The 20,174-nt window shown below is 44.3% G+C and overlaps 1 protein-coding gene across 1 annotated transcript in view; it reads left to right on the forward strand.

Moving 5' to 3' along the window:
- The first annotated feature begins 9,390 nt into the window (after positions 1-9,390).
- RAB22A (RAB22A, member RAS oncogene family) overlaps positions 9,391-20,174 on the forward strand; it is a 56,952-nt gene continuing 46,168 nt past the window's right edge. Inside the window, exons 1-2 of the mRNA XM_003787729.3 lie at positions 9,391-9,712; positions 11,080-11,159. Coding sequence (XP_003787777.1) covers positions 9,677-9,712; positions 11,080-11,159 — 116 coding nt within the window. The 5' untranslated portion in view covers positions 9,391-9,676. The remainder of the gene's footprint in view (positions 9,713-11,079; positions 11,160-20,174) is intronic.

Consider the following 20,174-nt stretch of genomic DNA (forward strand, 5'->3'; position numbering starts at 1 on the left):
GAAGTTTCCCACAGCACCTGAGTTGACACCTCCATCCCCCCAGAACTACCTATCAACCCTACTCCCTGCTCTTGCACACCCCCTTTACTAAGACCCTACTCCCCTGCCTGGATCCGTGAACACCCTGGGGGGCCCATCTTGGCTTGTGTTTCCACCAGTCCATCCTTTCTCTAAACCATAACTGGGCTCTACTCACTCGCCTGGTGCAAATTCTCCAGTGGTTCCCACAACACCTGGGCTAACAGGCCAATGCTTTGCCTTGCGATGGACTCACAGCCATGCGTGGTGCAGCCCTCTCTCCACACCTCCTGTGCCTACAGCTCACCACACCAGGCCGGTGACTTTCAACTGGTGTGCCTGGAAAATCTTTAAAGATTATTAATTATTTTCAAAAGAAGTCCAAACTACAGGAAGTATATTCTTTTAACTTTTTGATCAAGGTAATTTAAGTATGCTGCAGAAGTTTAACCACAGGTTCAAGTGTGCCCTGAGATAAAAAAGTTGAAAAACATAGCTGTAGACACACAGGCGACCCTGAGCCGTCACTCTTTCTCTGGCCGTTCACCACCCAAACCTCAACACAGGAGCGCCTCTCAGCCCCAGACATGCCTCCCTGGGCACAGGAAGAAAGCGGCACCTGCATCCACCCAGCCACACAGTGCTAGCCCTAGATCACACGCTACGCATCCTCTACAGAGCCTCCCTGAAATTACCTACTTTACCTCCTCAATGACTGTTTCTACAGCTGGACTGAAAGCTCTACGACAGCAGAAACCCAGTTTTATTCACCTGTGTCCACAATGCCACACAGAGTGCCTGAGCCTTAATACCCCCTTAATAAATACTGATCGCATGAATCAATGAACACACCAACGCACACGTCCTCCGAAGTATAGTTTCTAAGAAATTCTGCAGCCAGACTTCAATTCCACCTCGCCCATTTGCCAGCTGTGTTATTTTGGGCAAGTTACTTAGCCTTTCTATGACCCTGGTGAACCTTGCTGGGCAACAAAGTGGGGTAAAAATACCTCCCTTGTGGGGCTTTTGTACTTAAGTTGTAATACTACAAGCACTCAGAACAAAGCTTGGCACGCTGATCCGAAGCAGGTGGCAGCTTTTGTACCACTGCCTGGCTGCCCGCCCCAGTGCCAGTGGATGAGGTCGAGGAGATTCTGTCCACATGGGATTCAGACAGACCACAGAAAAACCCTTTACTCAACTCATGGTGGCCAATGAGCACGCACGGGGACATCAGCTTCCATCCAGTTCTTGGGGGCAGGCCAGCCAGCACGGAAACCCCCCCCCCACCCCCATGGAGAGCCTGGGGGCCGCACACAGAACAATCTGGCACCTCGTGGCCTAATTGACTCATCTGCCCTTTACGGTTTCTGGCCTCACTGTCTGAAGGTTCCCAGGCAGTGTGGAGCACGGCACCTGCACACCACAGACAACACATGCTCAGACGGCAAACAAGACTTACACAGCAGCCCTAACAAGGCTTGTGGCCCATGTATTTTTCCATCCTGCAGGCCAGAGCCAGCAATGTAGCCATTGGGCGATGTCTCCCAGAGAAGCAGTCTCTAGCCACCAGACTTCAGCTAGGGCAGCGGTTCTCAACCTGTGGGTCACAACCCCTTTTTAACAATGAAAATACACTGCGGCATTAGGAAGGTTGAGAACCACTGAGCTAGGGAGTCTGCTTCATCGTTACCCAGATGGGCCAATGGAATAGTCCGGCAATAAGCGGGTACCTGGCCTTAGCGGCAGCAATTCTACAAACAGTGCCACAGGGACAGGTGTGTTATGACAGAGGCTCGTTTCTCCATCTCCAAGGCACCCAGGACAACGCCGTTCACCCCTAGATCCATAAACACAACATCCCAGCAGCCCAGGACTGCTTAGTTTTCTGCCTAAACTGCTCCCCCAGTTTCACCAACTCCATTTGGGTCCACGGACAAAAGGTGGAGGTCACTTGTGGGGGTGCCGCTGTCCACCCTTCTTGGGCCCTTGGTTGTTCCATTTTTACTTTTTCTGTTACTACTGGCCATGCCCTAAAACAGGGTTCACCTCCTTCATCTTCGGAGAAGTCTGCTATCACCGTCCCGGAGTCACACTGCTGCTCCCCAAGGAGTCTTTTCATTTTCCCCAGTGCCCTATGCCAGGAGTCACACTGCTCCTCAAGGAGCCTCCCCGATTCCTCCAGGGCCCCACACCATTCAGCCTCAGCGCATCCTGGAATTCCCAGGCAAGAACTGCCTCCAGGAGCACTGCCTGTCTCTGCTACCAGAGCTCTAAGAAACGCCCAGCCCAGGCCCCCTGCACAGCACAGGCACTTGCCTTCTCAAAAGCCTCTCCCACAGTGTGGGGGCCCTCTTGACCCACAGTGGTGTCCCATCCACATCAGGCCAATCCCAGGCAAACACCCAGGCCGACAATAGGTAACGTCCTGGAATACCCCTCAGGGGTGCAGGAGGCTCCATACCAGCCCATGAAGAATCCTGCCAACCCCGACAACTGTAATGCCAGTGGCTAAAGTCAAGGAGGTTCACACAGGATCCCGACAGACCAAGGAAAAACCTGAGAGCTGAAGGCAGTTGTGACACACCCTTTATTCAACTCCTGGCAGCCAGGAGGTGGGCCTGGGGCCATCCGGCTGGCCTTACTCAGCTGATGGGGCAGGCCAGTGGAAGCTGCTTTCCCCCTGAAGGCAGGGAGCCTCAGAGCCTTATATAGTAGCCAGATGAACAGTAGCTCCCAATCAAGCTCTAATGATGATTACTTAAGATAACAGGCACCTGCCGGCTTAATCACGGGTACTCAAAACAATCTGGCACCTCGTGGCCTTCAGATGAGAAGGCCTAATTGACTATCTTCCCCACACCTACCTAAGACATCAATTCAAGCAAAACATTTAGGGACTCCCTATGGCCTCCCCAGCTAAGCCTAACCCCCACTGGTTGGTGAAGCAGATTCTTCACTGCCTGTGTCCAATTCTATCTCCCTGTCCCCCCTGTTACTTTCCCTTGTTTCCAAGTATCCAACCTTCTTTCCTACCAAGCTCCAGGCACACTAGGCCCTCTGGAGACTCCACCTGTGCACAATTCAGCCCAGAATGTCCCTTACCTCCCTTAGTCTAAACCCACTCAAACCCACCTCCCCTTGGAAGCTTCTCCCTCCTGTTCCCTGAGCTGTAACATCCAGCTCTTCATTCACTCGCCTGCCCAGGCCCTAACACGCTGCAAGTGGGTTATCTCTACTGTCCTCCCTTTGGGCAGGGGGCCCCTCAGGAGCTGAGCCCAAGGCTTGTTCACACTTCTGTCTCCAGCACCTCTGGCAGGGCTGGGACCTTGGAGGAGTTGAAGAAATATTTTTTATAGGAATGAATGACTCTCCAAACATGGAAACCAACCACTTGCCCTCCCCTCTTTATTTTTTTCCCATCAGGGTTAAGACTAACTGGCATTCGAAAGGTCAAAACTCCTTTTCCTCCCATTAGTTAGGTTTTATTGCAAAATTTGTTTAAAGAAGCTTATTTTGTGGTGAAGAAAGCCATTCGAAACTCTTCTTTTTAACCAGACACAATTTCAGGGAATTTCTGATGCTCATCTGTTTGCCTCACAGGAAATGGAAAATACAGAGCAACACAAGTAAAATGCATTATGACGAGCAGAAGGGAAACAAATTTGATTCCGCTTCCACCGCTCCGACTCTTTTGTTCCTTGACAATCTCATCCCGCTGGGAGGAAACAGGTACATGTTTTTATCCCCGACACACCAACAGGAAAAATGAGACGTGAAGTTGGAGCAACTTGTCAAGGGCTATTCAACAAAGCAGAGGTCGTCCTTGCAAAAAGCTTGGCTCTTCCAACTAAACCTAGTGGGAACGACTCTAGCAGGTTGGCACAGTGAATCAACAGACATAGGGGCTCTAATGGAATAAAATCAAGTTTGATTTAGAGAAGGAGTCAGCAAACCACCTCCTGTGGGCCAAATTCAGCCCACTGCCTGTGTCTGCAAATAAAGTTTTATTAGGACACGGCCATGCCCAACCCTTATGTATTGTTTAAGGCTTTTTTCAGGCTAGGCTGTCAGCAGAGCTGGGTGATTGCATCAGAGACCTTCTGGCCAGCAAAACCTAAAATATTTACCATCTGATATTCTACAGAAAAAAAGAAAAAATTGCCTATCTCTGATTTAGAGAATATTTTGATGTCTTGGTTTTATTCTATTTCCCAAGCATTAGAAGATTCCTGTTCAAATGATTTCACTTGACAAGGAGATTTTTATGAAAAATAACTGATAATCTTTGATTCAAGTTTCTATTATAGGTCAGAGAAAAGGTTCAATGGTTTGGTTTAGGGCTCAAATTAGTACAGTTTCTCTGCTTTGGGGGCACGTAGCTTGGTTGTGGTCCTGGAAAAGAACAATTTTACAAATACAGAACAAGGCAGGCAGGTGAAACATTATGCTTTTTGCCTGAAAGATGTCTTTTATTCAAGGTTGAACATACACTGCTCCTTCTAGTATTAAGATTCAAGGAGTCTACCTTCTGTCTATTCCGCTGGCTTAGCTAATCCTATTTTCACCAAAGGTCCAGGTATCATTTGTTGGTACCTAGCTTTTCTCAGAAACAGAAGTAGCCCCTCTTCCAAGTTTTTCCATAGATATCTCGTGAAAACTAAACACTTCAAAAGAAATAGACTGTCCCCCAAATACTAATGTATTTTACGAGTAAGTCTTTTGAAGCTAAGTGCATCTCACAATAACTGTGCAGTGATTTCAGAATTGAAATCCAGCCTTCCAACTCTTCCTGCAGATGTTTGATCATATGTGACAATTTCATCTCATTTTTTATACCTTTTACTATGGAAATTTTCAAAATATGCAAAAATAGAATAGTCCCCAGCAACCAGATCTGCCAAGTATCAACATCCTGCCATTTGTTTTTCCATCCATCCCTCCCCCGACTCTGTTTATTTGTTGCCGCAGTGTTTGAAAGCAGACTTCACACATCAAATCACTTCGCTCATGAATGCTTGTTTCTGTTAGATAAGGCTTTTTTCCTTTGAACAAAACCATGAAGCCATTACCACATGCAACAAAATTAATAATAATGCTTAATATTATCTAGTACGCCCAGCCCAAGTTCAATTTTCCTCAAGTGTCTCTATAATGTCTTTTTATAGTTGGTTTGTTCAACTAAGGATCCGAATGTGACCACAGACTGTATTTTATTGCTAGGTCTCTTTGTATCTGCAATAGATTCCCTCAGTTTTTTACCCACCCATCTCTGGCATATATTTAAATTCTAATTGGCGAAGCAAACCTTACCAACAGTATACATATGCTGTAAGCAAACCCAGGCATTCATAGGCTTTTAGGCATAGACTCATACAGCTCTACCTTCCACATGCAGTTCGACATGCAAACCAGTATGCCAGGCTATCCCACACGCTTTGTGCTCTCAAGAGAAGGAATTTAGATTGCCTCAGCAAGCCAGTTCTCTAAAACCAAATCTCTTTTATGCTGTGATGGCCCAAAGACTCTGAATGATTTAAAAACCAAGATATCCATTCATTATGGCTTCTTTTTTGAAATTAACCACATGTAATCAAGAATCACAAAATAAATCAGACGAGAGCCTCATAATGTGTTACTGGTAACAGTAACTGCGTAATTGAGCACCCAGACCGTGCAGGTCCTTGGGTTATAATAAAGGATGACCCGTGTCCTTGTGCAACAGGACCTGCAATCTAAAAGGAGGGCATCACACCATTTAGACAAAAATGCTCAAGGAGAACAAGAGACACAACACCAACCAAACAACATCCATGCCCCCACCACTGGGGTGAGAATATTAGAGATCAATCTATATGCTGGAATAAAAAAAAAAAAAACAAGAGTCAGAAAAGATAGTATTTGTCTGCTAATTCTACCATTCATGAACTATGCCACACTAGGTAAGTTATTCAACCTGATTCTCAGTTTTATGCTTTGTAAAATAGGAATAATCCCACCTACCTTACAGAGCAGCAGCTGTTAATCAGGTCTTACATGAAAAGCTAGCAACAGTGATGATGATGATGCAGGGAACTAAAATGTTTTATGGGAATTATCTCCTCTAGCCCTCATGCCAGTCCTACGAAGCAGCCCCTGTCTTATATGCTCTTCTCCAGACAAAGAATTGAACAGAGTGGATGAGTGACCCACCCAAGCTAACACAGCTACGGATGTGAAAGCACCAGGCGATAGGACTTCAAGATTCTTGCTGTAAATCACAGCATGATAATGCCTCCCAACACAAGGACAGTGAAGTGAAAGGGGACTGGCGGGACCCAAGATAGCATAAATCAGGGGAAGGAGGAGGGAAACGGACCCTCCTATTACCATTATTAGATCAACTACATTATAAAGTCATAAGATAGAGCAGCCCACAGCTCCCATCCCTGCCCAAAAGGAATCCCCAGGAGGCTCCTGGAGTTGTCACACCCAAGGTGTGTTTATGTTCAGAGCCATAATGGTGGTTTCCTTCCTTACTGGAACAAGACTTCAGCTGTCTGCTAAAGAATATTCAAGCCGGCTGGGTGCCTATAGCTCAGTGGCTAGGGTGTGAGCCACATACACCACGAAGCTGGCAGGTTCAAATCTAGCCTAGGCTTGCCAAACTACAACCAAAAAAACCCCCAAAAAACCAGGCGTTGTGGCAGGCACCTATAATCCCAGCTACTTGGGAGGCTGAGGCAAAAGAATTGCTTAAGCCTAAGAGTTTGAGGTTGCTGTGAGCTGTGATGCCACAGCACTCTATTTACTCATATGATACTCTGTCTCCAAAAAAAAAAAAAGAATATTTAAGCCTTTTTAGAATTTTTTTAGAGACAGGTTCTCATTCTGCCATCCCAGTTGGAGTACAACAATGCAATCACAGCTTACTGCAGCCTCAAACTCCTGGACTCAAGCAATCCTCCTGCCGCAGCCTCCCAAAGTGTTAGGACTACAGGTGTGAGCCACCCACACCACATCCTTTTTTATTACAAATCTCAAACACCTAATATTTGATCAAGTAGGGCTAAAGTTTTAAAGTCATTATTTTTTCCTATAAATCTCTTCTCTTTTACATGTGGGTCATTAAGCAAGTTTTAAGACAGACTATGTTATGGTCCATTATTTCACTTTGAAGAAACAGCATTTCTTCTGATTCACCCATATAAGTTCCAATTTGCTTGGTTTATGGGTTTGTTGGAAGGGCTTCATTTGTTTCCATCTGCACAGATTTTACAGATCTTAATTTCTATGTATCTCTAAACCTTCATAATGACCCACAGACATATATAAATATATATATGCAACAAATGATTGGAGAAAACTAGCCACCAGAAAGGAGACTCAACTACCCTGAGGCCACCACACTGTGAGAAGAACCTCATCAAGCAGAAAAGAGCCCTCCTGGAGAATTGAAACCTTGGTCATCAATTCCTGCAGATATCCAGCCAGCAGCCAGGACCAGGGCCACCTGTGTGAGTGAAGCTTTCCCAGTGAAAACCACCCACAACCATGTAAGAATTAAAATGCTGTTGGCTTATGTCATAGAGTTTAGGCTCATGATAAAGCTCATAGCTAAAGATCACCTTTTCCAGCCACACCAAACACCAAATCTATGAATGAGAGGCACCTTCACAGCAGATTGACACTTTATCAACCAAACTGGAAATTCCTTCAATTTGAGGAGGTGGCGACTGAAACATTCAGCTCTGCAGACCTGGTTCTACACTGGCCCCAGCTCAACAGTGTTAAACGTTGTAAGGATCAGATTAATAACAATAATAATGGTAGCCAAAGCTTACCAAATCTTTATTACATACGTTATTACACACAAGGCTTCATGCTAAACCCTTTATTCGTTTAACCCTCCCAAAAATCTTTTGAAATGGGACATTCTGAGAATGCCCATGTTATAGAGGAGGTCATCGGAGCTTAATGTGGTACAATGACTTGCCCAGGATCACACTGCCAGTGAGTAGTAGCCCAGGGCTTCACTCCTTGGCACATCTGACTCCAGAAACGGAGCCTGTGGATTGTTCCCTCAAGTAACCTGCTACTTTAATAAAACTGCTCCCTGCTAAAAAAAAAGTTAACGTGAACAAAGGGTTTAACACCCCATGCTTTTTGCCAAGTTTTCAGTAAACAGCAACTCTTACCAAGAAACGTGCAGATGTGGAAGGGAAGACAAGAGGGAATAGGGCACCTGACCGGTACACAGTAAACCCCCACTTACCCTTAGCTACGTGGATGGTTTGTTCAGGGCTCTTCACCAGCCTGCATCCCTAGGTCGGTAAATTTTGTTGTTGTTGTTTACAGGTCTGCCCTCTCCAGCGCCAGCCTGGGAGTTCCTTGAGAAGTGGTGGCTGTTTCTAACTCCTGTGTGTAGGTCCAGAACCCAACACATGGCCCGGCTCAGAACAAAGAGGTGCTCAAGAAATATTTGATGAACAAAAAGAAAATCCTTCCTTCACCACAATGCAAACTTGGATTTCCACGAGGACATCTGCCCCGGCTATCAGCCCTTAAAATGATTCCAAAGAAAAGAAGGCAAAAAGGGTCAAGTGAAAGAGACCCACCCAAGCGACGCGGGTCCAACGGGCTCCACAGGGAACGAGAAGGGGCTGGGGGTGTGGCCGGGACGCCCCAAGCCCGGGCAGCCCCATGGCCCCGCGCGGACAGCCGGACCCCGGGGTCCGCACTCGGAGAAGTCCAAGGGAGAAGGGCGTGTCCCGAGTCCACCGGCACCTGGGACTAACCACTCCCGCTCCTCCCAGAGCAGCTGGAAGAGGATGAGGAGGAGAAAGAGAAAGTATCAAAAGTTTCCCAGCAGCAACAAAAATCCTTCCCCCCCATCCAGGTAGGAGGGTTCCCGCCCCAGCCCGCCCCGCCCAGTGAGGAGGGAATGCCACAAGTAGATCAAGGCAGCTGAGGATCCGGCTGTTCCGGTCCGAACACCTAGAACCTGTAGCTCCCCGAGAGCTTCGTGCACCCCGAATTCTGTGAGAAAGCCCCAGGAAGGGGCGGGGACGCCCCAACTGTTACTTACAATAGTGTAAGTCATCCTGCAAGTCCACAAAGTACAGGGAGATCTCTGAAAGAGAGACATTCACAGGAATTACTAGGGGGCTACGGCGGACGGGGGTTCCCCCAGCCTGGACTGGGTGATTACCACACGAGGGGGATGGTTGCCGCCCCGACGCCCCCGGGAACCTGGCCCCACTCACCGCCATCTTGGGATGAGCCTGGAGGCGGGGCTGGGGGTGGAGCCTAATGTGGGGGCGGGGCCATAAGCCTATAGCCCCGCCCCCAGCCCGGGCCGGCCGGCCCCGCCCTCGCAGCGAAGGTGGCTGCCGAGGTGGGCGGGGAGGTCAGGTGACCCGGCTGGCGTCCCAAAATGGCGGCGGCGGTGGTGCCCGGAAGGCCGCGGCGGCGTCCGGACTACTGAGGCGGGCTCCGCGTGGCTGGCAGCGGGCTGGCCGAGCCCAGGGCCGGAGGACGGGCGGCCGCGGCCTCTGGGCTCCTCGCGGCTGGGGCTGGGCCGTGTGGCGGCGGCGGCGCCGGGGGATGTTCGTGTTGGACCCGGCCTCTCCCTCCTCAACTTAGGGCGGCGGCTGGCTCGGGCCCTGGCTCCCGGGCCATGGCGCTAAGGGAACTCAAAGTGTGTCTGTTGGGGGTGAGTGTCGGTGGGTCCGGCCGGGAAGGCCGCGGGGGGCCGGGTGGGCACGGGCCCCGGCGCCCCCACGTCTCCTCCGCCTCCGTCCGGACCCTGCCAATCCCGGAGCCGTCCCGCCCACCTTGCTGCACCCTCCCGAAGACCCTGAAAGGCAACAGGAACCCTCTTCTTTCCCTTTCTTGTAGCTCTTGGACTTTTCCGGCCCCCCAAGTGCATACAGTCTCCTCTGCCTCTCCATTGCAACTAGGTTAATAGTTTTCTCCCAACTTACTAAGGTACTATTTGGGAGTTGACCAAGTCTCTCAGAGTAAAACCAGGAACAGATCTTCAGGTTTTACAAGCAGCCTTAGACTTCTTCCTGTCTCTTGGATGTTTTTGAACTTGTGGAGTACCCCTGACACTTCCCAAAAAGTAAAGTAACTCTTCCTGTGGAGCAAAGAGGGTGTTCACGTCGTGAAGTTCAAAGAACTTGAAGCTTCGCCTTTCTGTCTTGTCAGGGTAACTTGACCATTTCAAAGCCGCGTTTCTGAGGTTGATGCTCTTTTTCCTGAGTTTAGTGCCTTAGAGATTGAAACGCCTTCTAATAACTAGTCTTATTTCTCCCAAATAGGGTGGGGGTAGAATTCATTTAGGTATAACTCACGAAGTAATGAATTCAGAAACTCTGAATTCAATATTTCAGACTTTCCTAGTATTTGTTAAAAAGCAAGTGGACTTGTCACTTTTCACACAAGCAAAAACTTCAGGTCTTTTTCAGAAGGTCCTAATGGCTCTTAAAAGTGTAAACTCTCTCTCTTAGAATACATTTTGAAATCGCCTTAATTATTCCACTAAACTTTCATGAAAACGTCCTTTGTGCCCCTCAACTTATAAAATTTAAACATTGAGAATGATTTTTTTATACAAATTCTAAACTTGGCCAGGTGTGTGGCTCACATTGTAATTTTAGCATTTGGAAAGCCTAAGTGGGAAGATCGCTTGAGGCCAGGAGTGCTAGACCAACCTGAGCAAGAGTGAGACCCCTCGCTCCAAAAAATAGAAAAATTAGCCAGGCACGGTGGGTGCATCCCAGTAGTCCCAGCTACTTTGGAGGCTGAGGCAGGAGGATTGCTTAAGCTTAGGAGTTGGAGATTGCAGTAAACTAGGCACCACTGTGTCCTAGCTCAGGAAATAGGGCAAGACCCTATGGTTCAAAGGAGAAGGGCCCCGGCCCCATATCCCAGAGGTGGTGGCATCAAACCTAGCCCTGGCCAAAAATTGCAAAAAAAAATAAAAAATAAAAATCTTGAACTTATAACACAAAGTAGTTTTCTGGGTCTTTTAAGTAGTTGAAGTTTTTCTCAGTCACATATCTCGTTCTCTTTCAGGATACAGGTGTAGGTAAATCAAGTATTGTGTGGCGATTTGTGGAAGACAGTTTTGATCCAAACATCAACCCAACAATAGGGTAAGAAATTAAGTTTATTTATCTAACGATACATTGAAATTCCTTCCAAATAAGAACTGTGTTGCTGGTGTAGGCCCTGCCATTTTATACAGTTAACAAGTTCAGAGTCACTGATTTTATGGTCTTCAGAAGGACTTGAAAGAATCTAGGAAGGATTGGTGTATTTCAGGAACCTTACCTCTAGTGGGGAATGAAAAACTTCAAAATGAAATATGAATTAAGGCCAGGGTATCATGTCTCACACCTAATCCTCATACTCTGGGAGGCGAGACAGGAGGATTGCTTGAGCTCAGGAGTTTGAGACCAGCCAAATTCTACAACCAATAACAGAGTGACACCCTGTCTCTGCAAAAAATACAAAATTTACCCGGGTATGGTGGTGTGCCTCGGTAATCCAGAGGATCACTCGAACCCAGGGGTTTGAGGTTGTGGTGACCTATGATCATGCCACTGCACTCCTACCCAGGGCCACAGAGTGAGACATAGAAGCTTCAATCTATAAATCTCAACAGCAGTTACACCTTTGAAGAGGGACATGAAAACAGGTTCTGGTCCTGTTCTTTCAGGTGTGTCAGCGAAAAGATATCAAGATGGTTTTAATCCTTCCTGAAAAGAAGGGCCAAACCCTTGTTACACACTCCTCTACTGAATTAATTAGTTAATGTTGAAATGTAAAGTTTTTTCCGGTCTGATGGTTTTTATGGGTCTGTACTTGGGTAAGTGCAGTTGATAGTCTATATGTTTTTGACTCTGTTAAGGAGACTTCAGAGCATTTAAATGTCACACTACTAATACTTTCTCTGCGTGACAAGCTGCGTTTTATAGGTTTTAATACTTTGTTAGGCTTGTAAAACTAAATAGCTGTTGTGCCTTATTTTTACTGTCAAACTCCCAATCAAATGGTTTCTTTCATGTAAAGAAAAATTCTGTATCATCCATCACTAGGATAAAATACGCCTTTGTGCTCTTGCAGTTCATTCTCTAATAGAGAAATATTTTATAACCCACAAGGACAATTGCCGTTAAGATTGTTCCCTGAGAAGTTATAGGCTCTTGTTTTCAGTTTGTGGACTCGATAGCTTTTGTCTACATGCTTAAACTCTGTGGATTTCCAACACTAAAGGCCTAGGGATAAAATTCACTAACTATTTCTGCAATTAAAATGCTTTTCAACATCTTTCAAGAAAAAATTGGGTATGTCAGTATTTAAAAAAATGTGACCTAACCCTCCTCAGGGCTTGCCTGTTACTACCTGCATGGGAAAGTGGTGATAGGGAGTGATAGCAAGTAGTCCTGGTGATTCAGTGAGGGATGTACTTCACAGTGAGTCCGAGTGAAAGTCCAGAGCCCACAAGATACTCAGCACCACTCTGGCTGAAAGTGTTTTCTCAAGGCAGGAGAGAGAAAAGTGGAGGGTGTTGTTCTGTTGATCTGGGAGGCCCGTGGCCCTGGCCATGGCTCTCACTGCTCCGTTTGCCAGTGGCTCCCAGTCTGCCACAGACTTGTGTTCCTGAGCCTCCTTTAATCCACTCTCCTCCCTGGAGGTCTTTACTCACATCATGAAAGAAAAGTACAAGCTTTCTCATTCATTTCTTCTCCTCTGTCTTTCCTTGTTTCATGTTCACGACCAACTCCCCACACACACCCTTGGGCTCTTCCCCATCCCGGTTTTCTTGTTCTAACCTTCAAACATGTCCCTAATCTACCTGCTTCACTGTAAGAGCACCATTCCCCAGCCTGCCGCTCAAACGGTGGAACTTCTGAAAGAGAAGTTACCACTTCCTCACCTGCTTCATTCCTCAGCCCTCAGCCCTCTGCCGTCTCGGTTCACCCGCCATGCCGCAGATACCATCTTTCCTTGGTACCAGCTCCCATCTAATAGCCAAAGCCAATGACTTTGTGTGTATTGTGTGACTTTATTTATTCTTGGAGTATCTACCTGTATGGCAGGTGCTAGACTGGGTGCTGGTGATGTAGCCCAAAGGGCTGCAAATTACTATTCATCTAACTTAGAAAGTTGTTATGAGAATTGAGTTAAAATACACAAAAATTGGTGAGAATGGTAAGAATGTTTTATTTCTTAGTACTTATTTTTTACTAAACTTATGGCATAGTTTTAAACTTTATATGAAAGGAATTAAAATACTTACACTATCTGCTTCTTTCCAACACTGTGCATGTAATAGTTCATTTTCATCACTGTGAGGTAAGTATCTCATTGGATAAACATAGCAGAGTTTATAGATTCTACTTGTTGGACATTTTGTTTCTTGTTTGGACATTTGAGGCTATTACAGATAATTCTGCTGAGAGCATCCTTACACATGTCTTTTGTGCCCGTATCCATGAATTTCTCTGGGGTATGTATATAAATACCTGGCAGTAGAATTGCTGGATCACAGGGAACATGTATCTTCAACTCTGATAGATAACTTCCAGAATACTCTAACAATTTAGAGTCCTCCCAGCAGCCTATAGCAGCGCCAGTCGCTTCATGTCCTTTATGTCATTTGGTATAATCAGTCTTTGTTTGCTGTTTTGGAGGGTATGTGGTAGTATCTCGTTCTAATTTTAGTTTCTATTCTCCTGATGACTAAAGCTATACTTTTTTTCATATGTTTATTGGCTGTTTGGTCAACTTTTGTAAAGTGCTTGTTTAAGAATCTCATTTTTCTATTGGCATTATATGTATATGTTGGCAATAGAATATGACCATTTTCTTATTGATCTGTAGTCATTGTGTGTGTTTTCTGGATACTAGTCATTTGTTGGCTCTGTGGATGGCAGATACTTCTCTCTGTAACCTTTTTCCTTCTCTGAAGGGTCTTTTAATGAACAGGGGTTCTTTTTTCTTCTTCCATATTCTAAATTTATTTATTCATTATACTTAAGGGTGGTGGTGTGGTTGTTTAAGAGATTGGGTCTTGCTCTGTCTCCCAGGCTGGAGTGCAATGATGCAGTCATGGTTCACTGCATCCTCAAATCCCTGGGTTCAAGAAATCCTGCCTCAGCCTCCTGAATAACTGGGACTACAGTGCCTCTGTGCTGGGTTAATATTTTTAATTTTTATAGACATAAGTCTTATTATGTTGCCTGGGCCAGTCCCAAACTCCTGGCTTGAGGCAGTCCTCCTACCTGGGCCTTTCAGCGTGCTCGGATTACCACACTTGTCCAAGGGTTCTTTTTATTTTATTTTTTTAATTGGCAAATGATAATCATAAATATTTACGGGATACATAGTGATGTTTTGATACATGCAATATGTAGTGATCAGACCAGCATAGCCATCATTACAAACAATTATTTCTTTGTGTTGGTAACATCTAATGTTCTCCTTCTAGCTATTCCAAGCTATATATCAGTGTTTTTCAACCTTTTTTATCTAACTGCACTTGAACCTATAGTTCAACTTCCACAGTACACTTAAGTTATGTTGATCAAAAAAAGCAAGAGTAGAGGGTGGCACCTGTGGCTCAAAAGGGTAGGGCACCGGCCCCATATGTTGGAGGTGGTGGGTTCAAACCCAGCCCTAGCCAAAAAAGAAAGCAAGAGTAGAAAATAATTCAAGTAATAATCTTTAAAATTTTCATGGCACACGTGTAGAAAATCCCTGCTATGTATTATTAACTATAGTCATCCTACAGTGGTAGAAAATAGCAGCCCCCACCCTTTTTGGCCCCAGAGACCTGTTTCATAGAAGACAGTTTTTCCATGGGGCGGGGGGGAGCAGAGATGGGACAGGAGAGGGACCAGGTGGTGATGGAACCAATGGGGAGATGCTGTAAAACAGATGAAGCTTCCCTTGTGGACTAACCCCACTCACGTGCTGTGTGGCCTTGTTCCTGAGTTTCACCAAGACGATTTTTGTGTAACCATGGGGGTTGGGGGCTGTAGGTATAGAACACTAGAACTTATCCTCTCTAGCTGTGATTCTGAGTCCTTTGACACATTTTTCCCAACCACCCCACCCCCGCTTTCCCCCTAGCCTTCTCACCCTCTAGTGTTGTCTGTTTGGTTTCTAAGAGATGAACTTTTTTTAGCTTCCAAGTCTGAGTGGGAGCAGGGGTAGTTAACTTTCTTTTCCTGGTTTATTTCACTTTACATAAAGTTGTCCTGTCTTATCTATGTTGCTGCAAAGATGGGATTTCATTCCTTTTTATGGCCAATTAGTATTCCATTGCGTATGTGTGCCGTATCTTCTTTATCCATTCATCTGTTGTTGCACGTCTAGGTTGATTCTGTGTCTTTGCTATTATTAGTGCTGCAGTAAACATGGCTACAGATGTCTCTGCAAAATACCGACTTACTTTCCTTTGGATGAATGCCCACTTGTGGGATTGGTGAGTCCTATCTGTAGTTTTTTTGAGGAACCTCCATACTGTTCTCCATAGTGTCCATACTAGTTCACATTCCCACCAATAGCATTTGTTATTTTTTGCTTTCTTGATAATAGCCATCAGTTCCCCAGTTAGTGAAGTTGAGTATTTTTCATGTATTTGTTGCCCATATGTTATGTTTTTTGTTGAGAAATGTTTTTTGAGATCATTTGCCCATTTTTTAATTGAATTGTTTGAGGGGTTTTGCTGATCAGTTGTTGGAGTTCCTTGTATTTTCTGGGTATCAATCCCCTGTTGGATAAATAACATCCAGATACTTTCTCCCATTTTGTGGGTTATCTTTTCACTCTGTTGAATGTTTCCTTTGCTGTGCAGAATGTTTTTAGTTTCATATCCTACTGTGCTTTTGAGATCTTATTCATAAAATCCTTTCCCAGAGCAGTGTCCTGAAGTGTTTCCTTTATGTTTTCTTCTAGTAGTCTTATATTTTTGGGTTTTACATTACATCTTTGATCCATTTTGAGTTGGTTTCGGTATAGGGTGAAAGGTGGGGTCTAGTTTCCTTCTTCTACATGTGGATATCCAGTTTTCCCATCACTATTTTACTGAAGATACTGTCCTTTCTGTCATTTCCCCAATGAGTGTTCTTGGCACTTTTGTCAAAAGTCAGTTGGCTTGTGGATAATGTGGATTAATTTTGGGGTTTTCTTTTCTGTTCGTTGGTCTATGTGTCTGTTTTTATGCCAGTACCATTCTGTTTTGGTTACTATACCTTTGTAGCATATTTTAAAGTCTGGTAGCATAGTACTGCCAGCTTTGTTCTTTTTGCTCAGGATTACTTTGACTATGCAGAGTCTTTGTGATTATTTTTCCTGGATATCCATCCATACTTATTTCAGTAGGGATTGCATTTAATCTCTGGATTGCTTTGAGTTGTATGAACAGAAGGTCTTACTTTTAATGTCCATTTAATCAGTCTTTTCCCTTATGGGTAGAACTTTTTATGTCCAATTTGAGAAATTGATTTACTAAGGTCATAAAAATATTTTTTTGTTATAGAAACTTAGTTTTGTTTTTCAGATTTAGCTGTAAAATTGACCTGAAAATAATTTTTGGATGAAGTGTTAAGATAAAAATTAAGTTGTAGGGTTGTTTTGTTTAGTTTTGTAGTTTAATTCTAAGAGGGATATCCAGTAATCGTCATCTTTTTTTTTTCTTGTTTTTGCAGTTTTGGCCAGGGCCGGGCTTAAACCCACCACCCCTGGTATATGGGGCCAGCACCCTAACTCCTTGAGCCACAGGAGCTGCCCATCTTTTTTTTTTTTTTTTAAAGATCATTCATAATCCACTGCTTTATACTGAGCCATCATTGTCATAAATTGAGCATTTGTATTTATAAGGCTCTTACATTGGTCTGTGTTTTTAATTGACTTTACTGAAGTACTTTTACATGCAATAAAATATACCCATTTTAAGTGAACATTTTAAAGAATTTTCTGTGACATCAAGATATAGAGTATTTCCATCACTCCAGGAGGTTCTTTTTTGTTCCATCCTATTCGATCACATTTCTGCTCCTGGCTCCAGGCCACCATTGGTAAGCTTTCTTGCCACTGTAGATTATATTTGTCTTTTCTAGAGTTTTGTAAGAATGCATACTACTTGTGTACTTTCCTGTGTCTAGATAGTGTTTTTTGAAATTCATCCTTATTTCATGGATTAGTAACGCTTTCCTTTTTACTTAATAGTATTCCTTAACAGAAGACATAACATACGGACAACAAATATATAAAGAATACTCAACATCACTAATCATCAGAGAAGTGCAAATCAAAACCACAGTGAGATATCAACTTACCCATTTATGATAACTATTGTCAAAAAAACAAAAAATAGCCTTGGCACCCGTAGCACGGTGGTTACAGCGCCAGTTACATACCCCAAGGGAGATGGGTTCAAACCCTAGCCGGGCATTGTGGCAGGCACCTATAGTCTCAGCTACTTGGGAGGCTGAGGCAAGAGAATCACTTAAGCCCAGAAGTTTGAAGTTGCTGTGAGCTGTGACGCCAGGGTGACATAGTGAGACTTGGTCTCTAAAAAGAAAAAAGTACTGGCAGAGATGTGGAGAAAAGGGACCTCTTATACACTGGTGTGTAAATATTTTCTCCCATTCTTGGGTTATCTTTTCACGCTATTGATTGTTTCCTTTGCTGTGTGGAAACTTTTTAGTTTGCTATACTTCCATTTGTTTTATTTTGGTCTGAGATCTGTTTCTATTAGTTTTTGTTTATGTGTGAGGTAAAGGTCATGTGTCAGTACAGTCTTTCTAGCAACATCTGTTAATATTGAACTCAGCATTTATTGAATTAAATTACCTTGGCACCTTTGTCAAAAGTAAATTGATATATATGTGTGGGTTTATTTCTGGGTTTCCTGTTCTGTTCCATTGATCTATTTGTCTGACCTTATGCCTGTTGTACAATACTGTGTTGATTGATGTAGAGTTATAGAAAGTCTCAAAATCTAGTAGTGTACATAATCTAGTTATATTCTTATTTTTCAAATCCTTTGGCTCCTCTGGGTTCTTTGCTTTCTTTATATATAAATTTAGAATCATGATGCCCCGAGTTTCTCAAAAGAGCCAGCTGAGGTCTTGGCTATGAACACGTTGAGTCTGTTAACTAATTTGAAGGGAACTCACATGTTAACAGTACTGCATCTTTGATCCATGAACCTAGTATAGTCTCCATTAATTTAAGTCAGTGGTTCTCAACCTTTCTAATGCCGCAACCCTTTTAATACAGTTCCTCATGCCAGAGGTGGTGGGTTCAAACCCAGCCCCAGCCAAAAACTGGAAAAAAAAAAAAACAATGACGGCTGCAACCAAAAAATAGCTAGAAATTGTGGTGGGCGCCTGTGGTCCCAGCTACTTGGGAGGCTGAGGCAGAAGACTTATTTGAGCCCAGGAGCTGGAGGTTGCTATGAGCCGTGATGTCACGGCACTCTGCCCAGGGGGATAGCTTGAGGCTCTGTCTCAAAAAAGAAGAAAAGGAATTTATCTGTTATCATCTATTATGTTTTGTATTTATTAGCATAAAGTTATTTATAATATACCTGTTATCATTTTAATATCTTTAGGATCTGTAGCAATAGAGCCCCTCTTTCATTCTTGATAGTAATAATTTTTGAGTCTTCTCTTTTCCTGATCTGTCCACCTATAAGCCTATCAATTTTATTGGTCTTCCAAAAAAAACAGGTTTTCATTTTATTAATATTTTTGTTTTCTACTTCATGGATTTTTGTTCTTGTCTTCATTTTTTTTCTTTCTTTAGCTTATTCTGGCTTAATTTGTTCTTTTTCTAGTTAAAGTAGAAGCTTAGGCAGTTGATTTTTAAGATTTTTTTCCTTGTATCAGCATTAGAACTATAAGTTTCCCCTTAAGTGTTGTTTTAAGTAAATCCCACAGATTTTGATATGTTGTGTTCTCATTTGCATTTAGTTAGTTCCAACAATTTCTAATTTCCCTTGTGGCTTCTTTGACCATTGATTGCTTAGATGTATGTCTTCTAATTTCCAGTTATTTGGGGATTTTCCAGATACTCTTTTTTTTTTGAGACAGTCTCGCTTTTGTCGCTCAGGATAGAGTGTTTCCAGCATTATAGCCCCCAGCAACCTTAAACTCTTGGGCTCAAGTGATCCTCTTGCCTCAGCCTCCCAAGTAGCTGGGACTACAGGCTCCCGCCACAACACCCTGGTAGTTCTTAGAGTCAGAGTCTTGCTATTGCTCAGGTTGGTCTTGAACACCTGAACTCAGATGAGCCACTGCACCTGGTCCAGATTTTGTTGTTGTTGTTGGGACAGAATGTCATTATGTCGTCCTTGGTGGAGTGCTTTGACATCGTAGTTCACAGCAACCTCAGACTCCTAGGCTCAAGTGATTCTCTTGCTTCAGCCTCCCAGGCAGCTGGGACTACAGGCGCCGGCCACAACACCGAACTATTTTTTTGTTGCAGTTATCATAGTTGTTTAGTTGATCCGGGCCAGGCTCAAACGCACCAGCCTCAGTGAATGTGGCTGGCACCATAACCACTGTGCTACAAGTGCCAAGCCTGGTCCAGATATTTTCAATTATTGATTTCTAATTTAAATCCATTGTGGTCAAAAAACATACTGAGTATTATTACAGACCTTTTTCATTTAACATTTGTTTAATGGCCTAAGATAGTCTGTCTTTATGATGGTTCTGTGTGCACCAGTAAAGAATGTTTGTTCTGGCTCGGCGCCTATAGCTCAACCGGCTAAGGCGCCAGCCACGTACACCTAAGGTGGTGGGTTCGAATCCCCAGCCTGGACCCGCCAAACAACAATGACGGCTGCAACCAAAAAATAGCCGGGCGTTGTGGCGGGCGCCTGTGGTCCCAGCTACTTGGGAGGCGGAGGCAGGAGACTCGCTTGAGCCCAGGAGTTGGAGGTTGCTGTGAGCTGTAATGCCACGGCACTCTACCCCGGGGGACAGCTTGAGGCTCTGTCTCAAAAAAAAAAAAAAAAAAAGAATGTTTGTTCTGCACCATAGTGTAATGTTGTGTGATGTTGACTACATCAGCTTATTAATAGCATTGCTGATATCATCTGTATTCTTACTGATTTTCCCCCTTATTTGCAATGAAAGGAGTGTTTA

The sequence above is a fragment of the Otolemur garnettii genome, unplaced genomic scaffold, assembly GCF_000181295.1.
Source record: "Otolemur garnettii isolate 467f Iridium unplaced genomic scaffold, OtoGar3 scaffold00023, whole genome shotgun sequence".
Taxonomy (NCBI): Eukaryota; Metazoa; Chordata; class Mammalia; order Primates; family Galagidae; genus Otolemur; species Otolemur garnettii.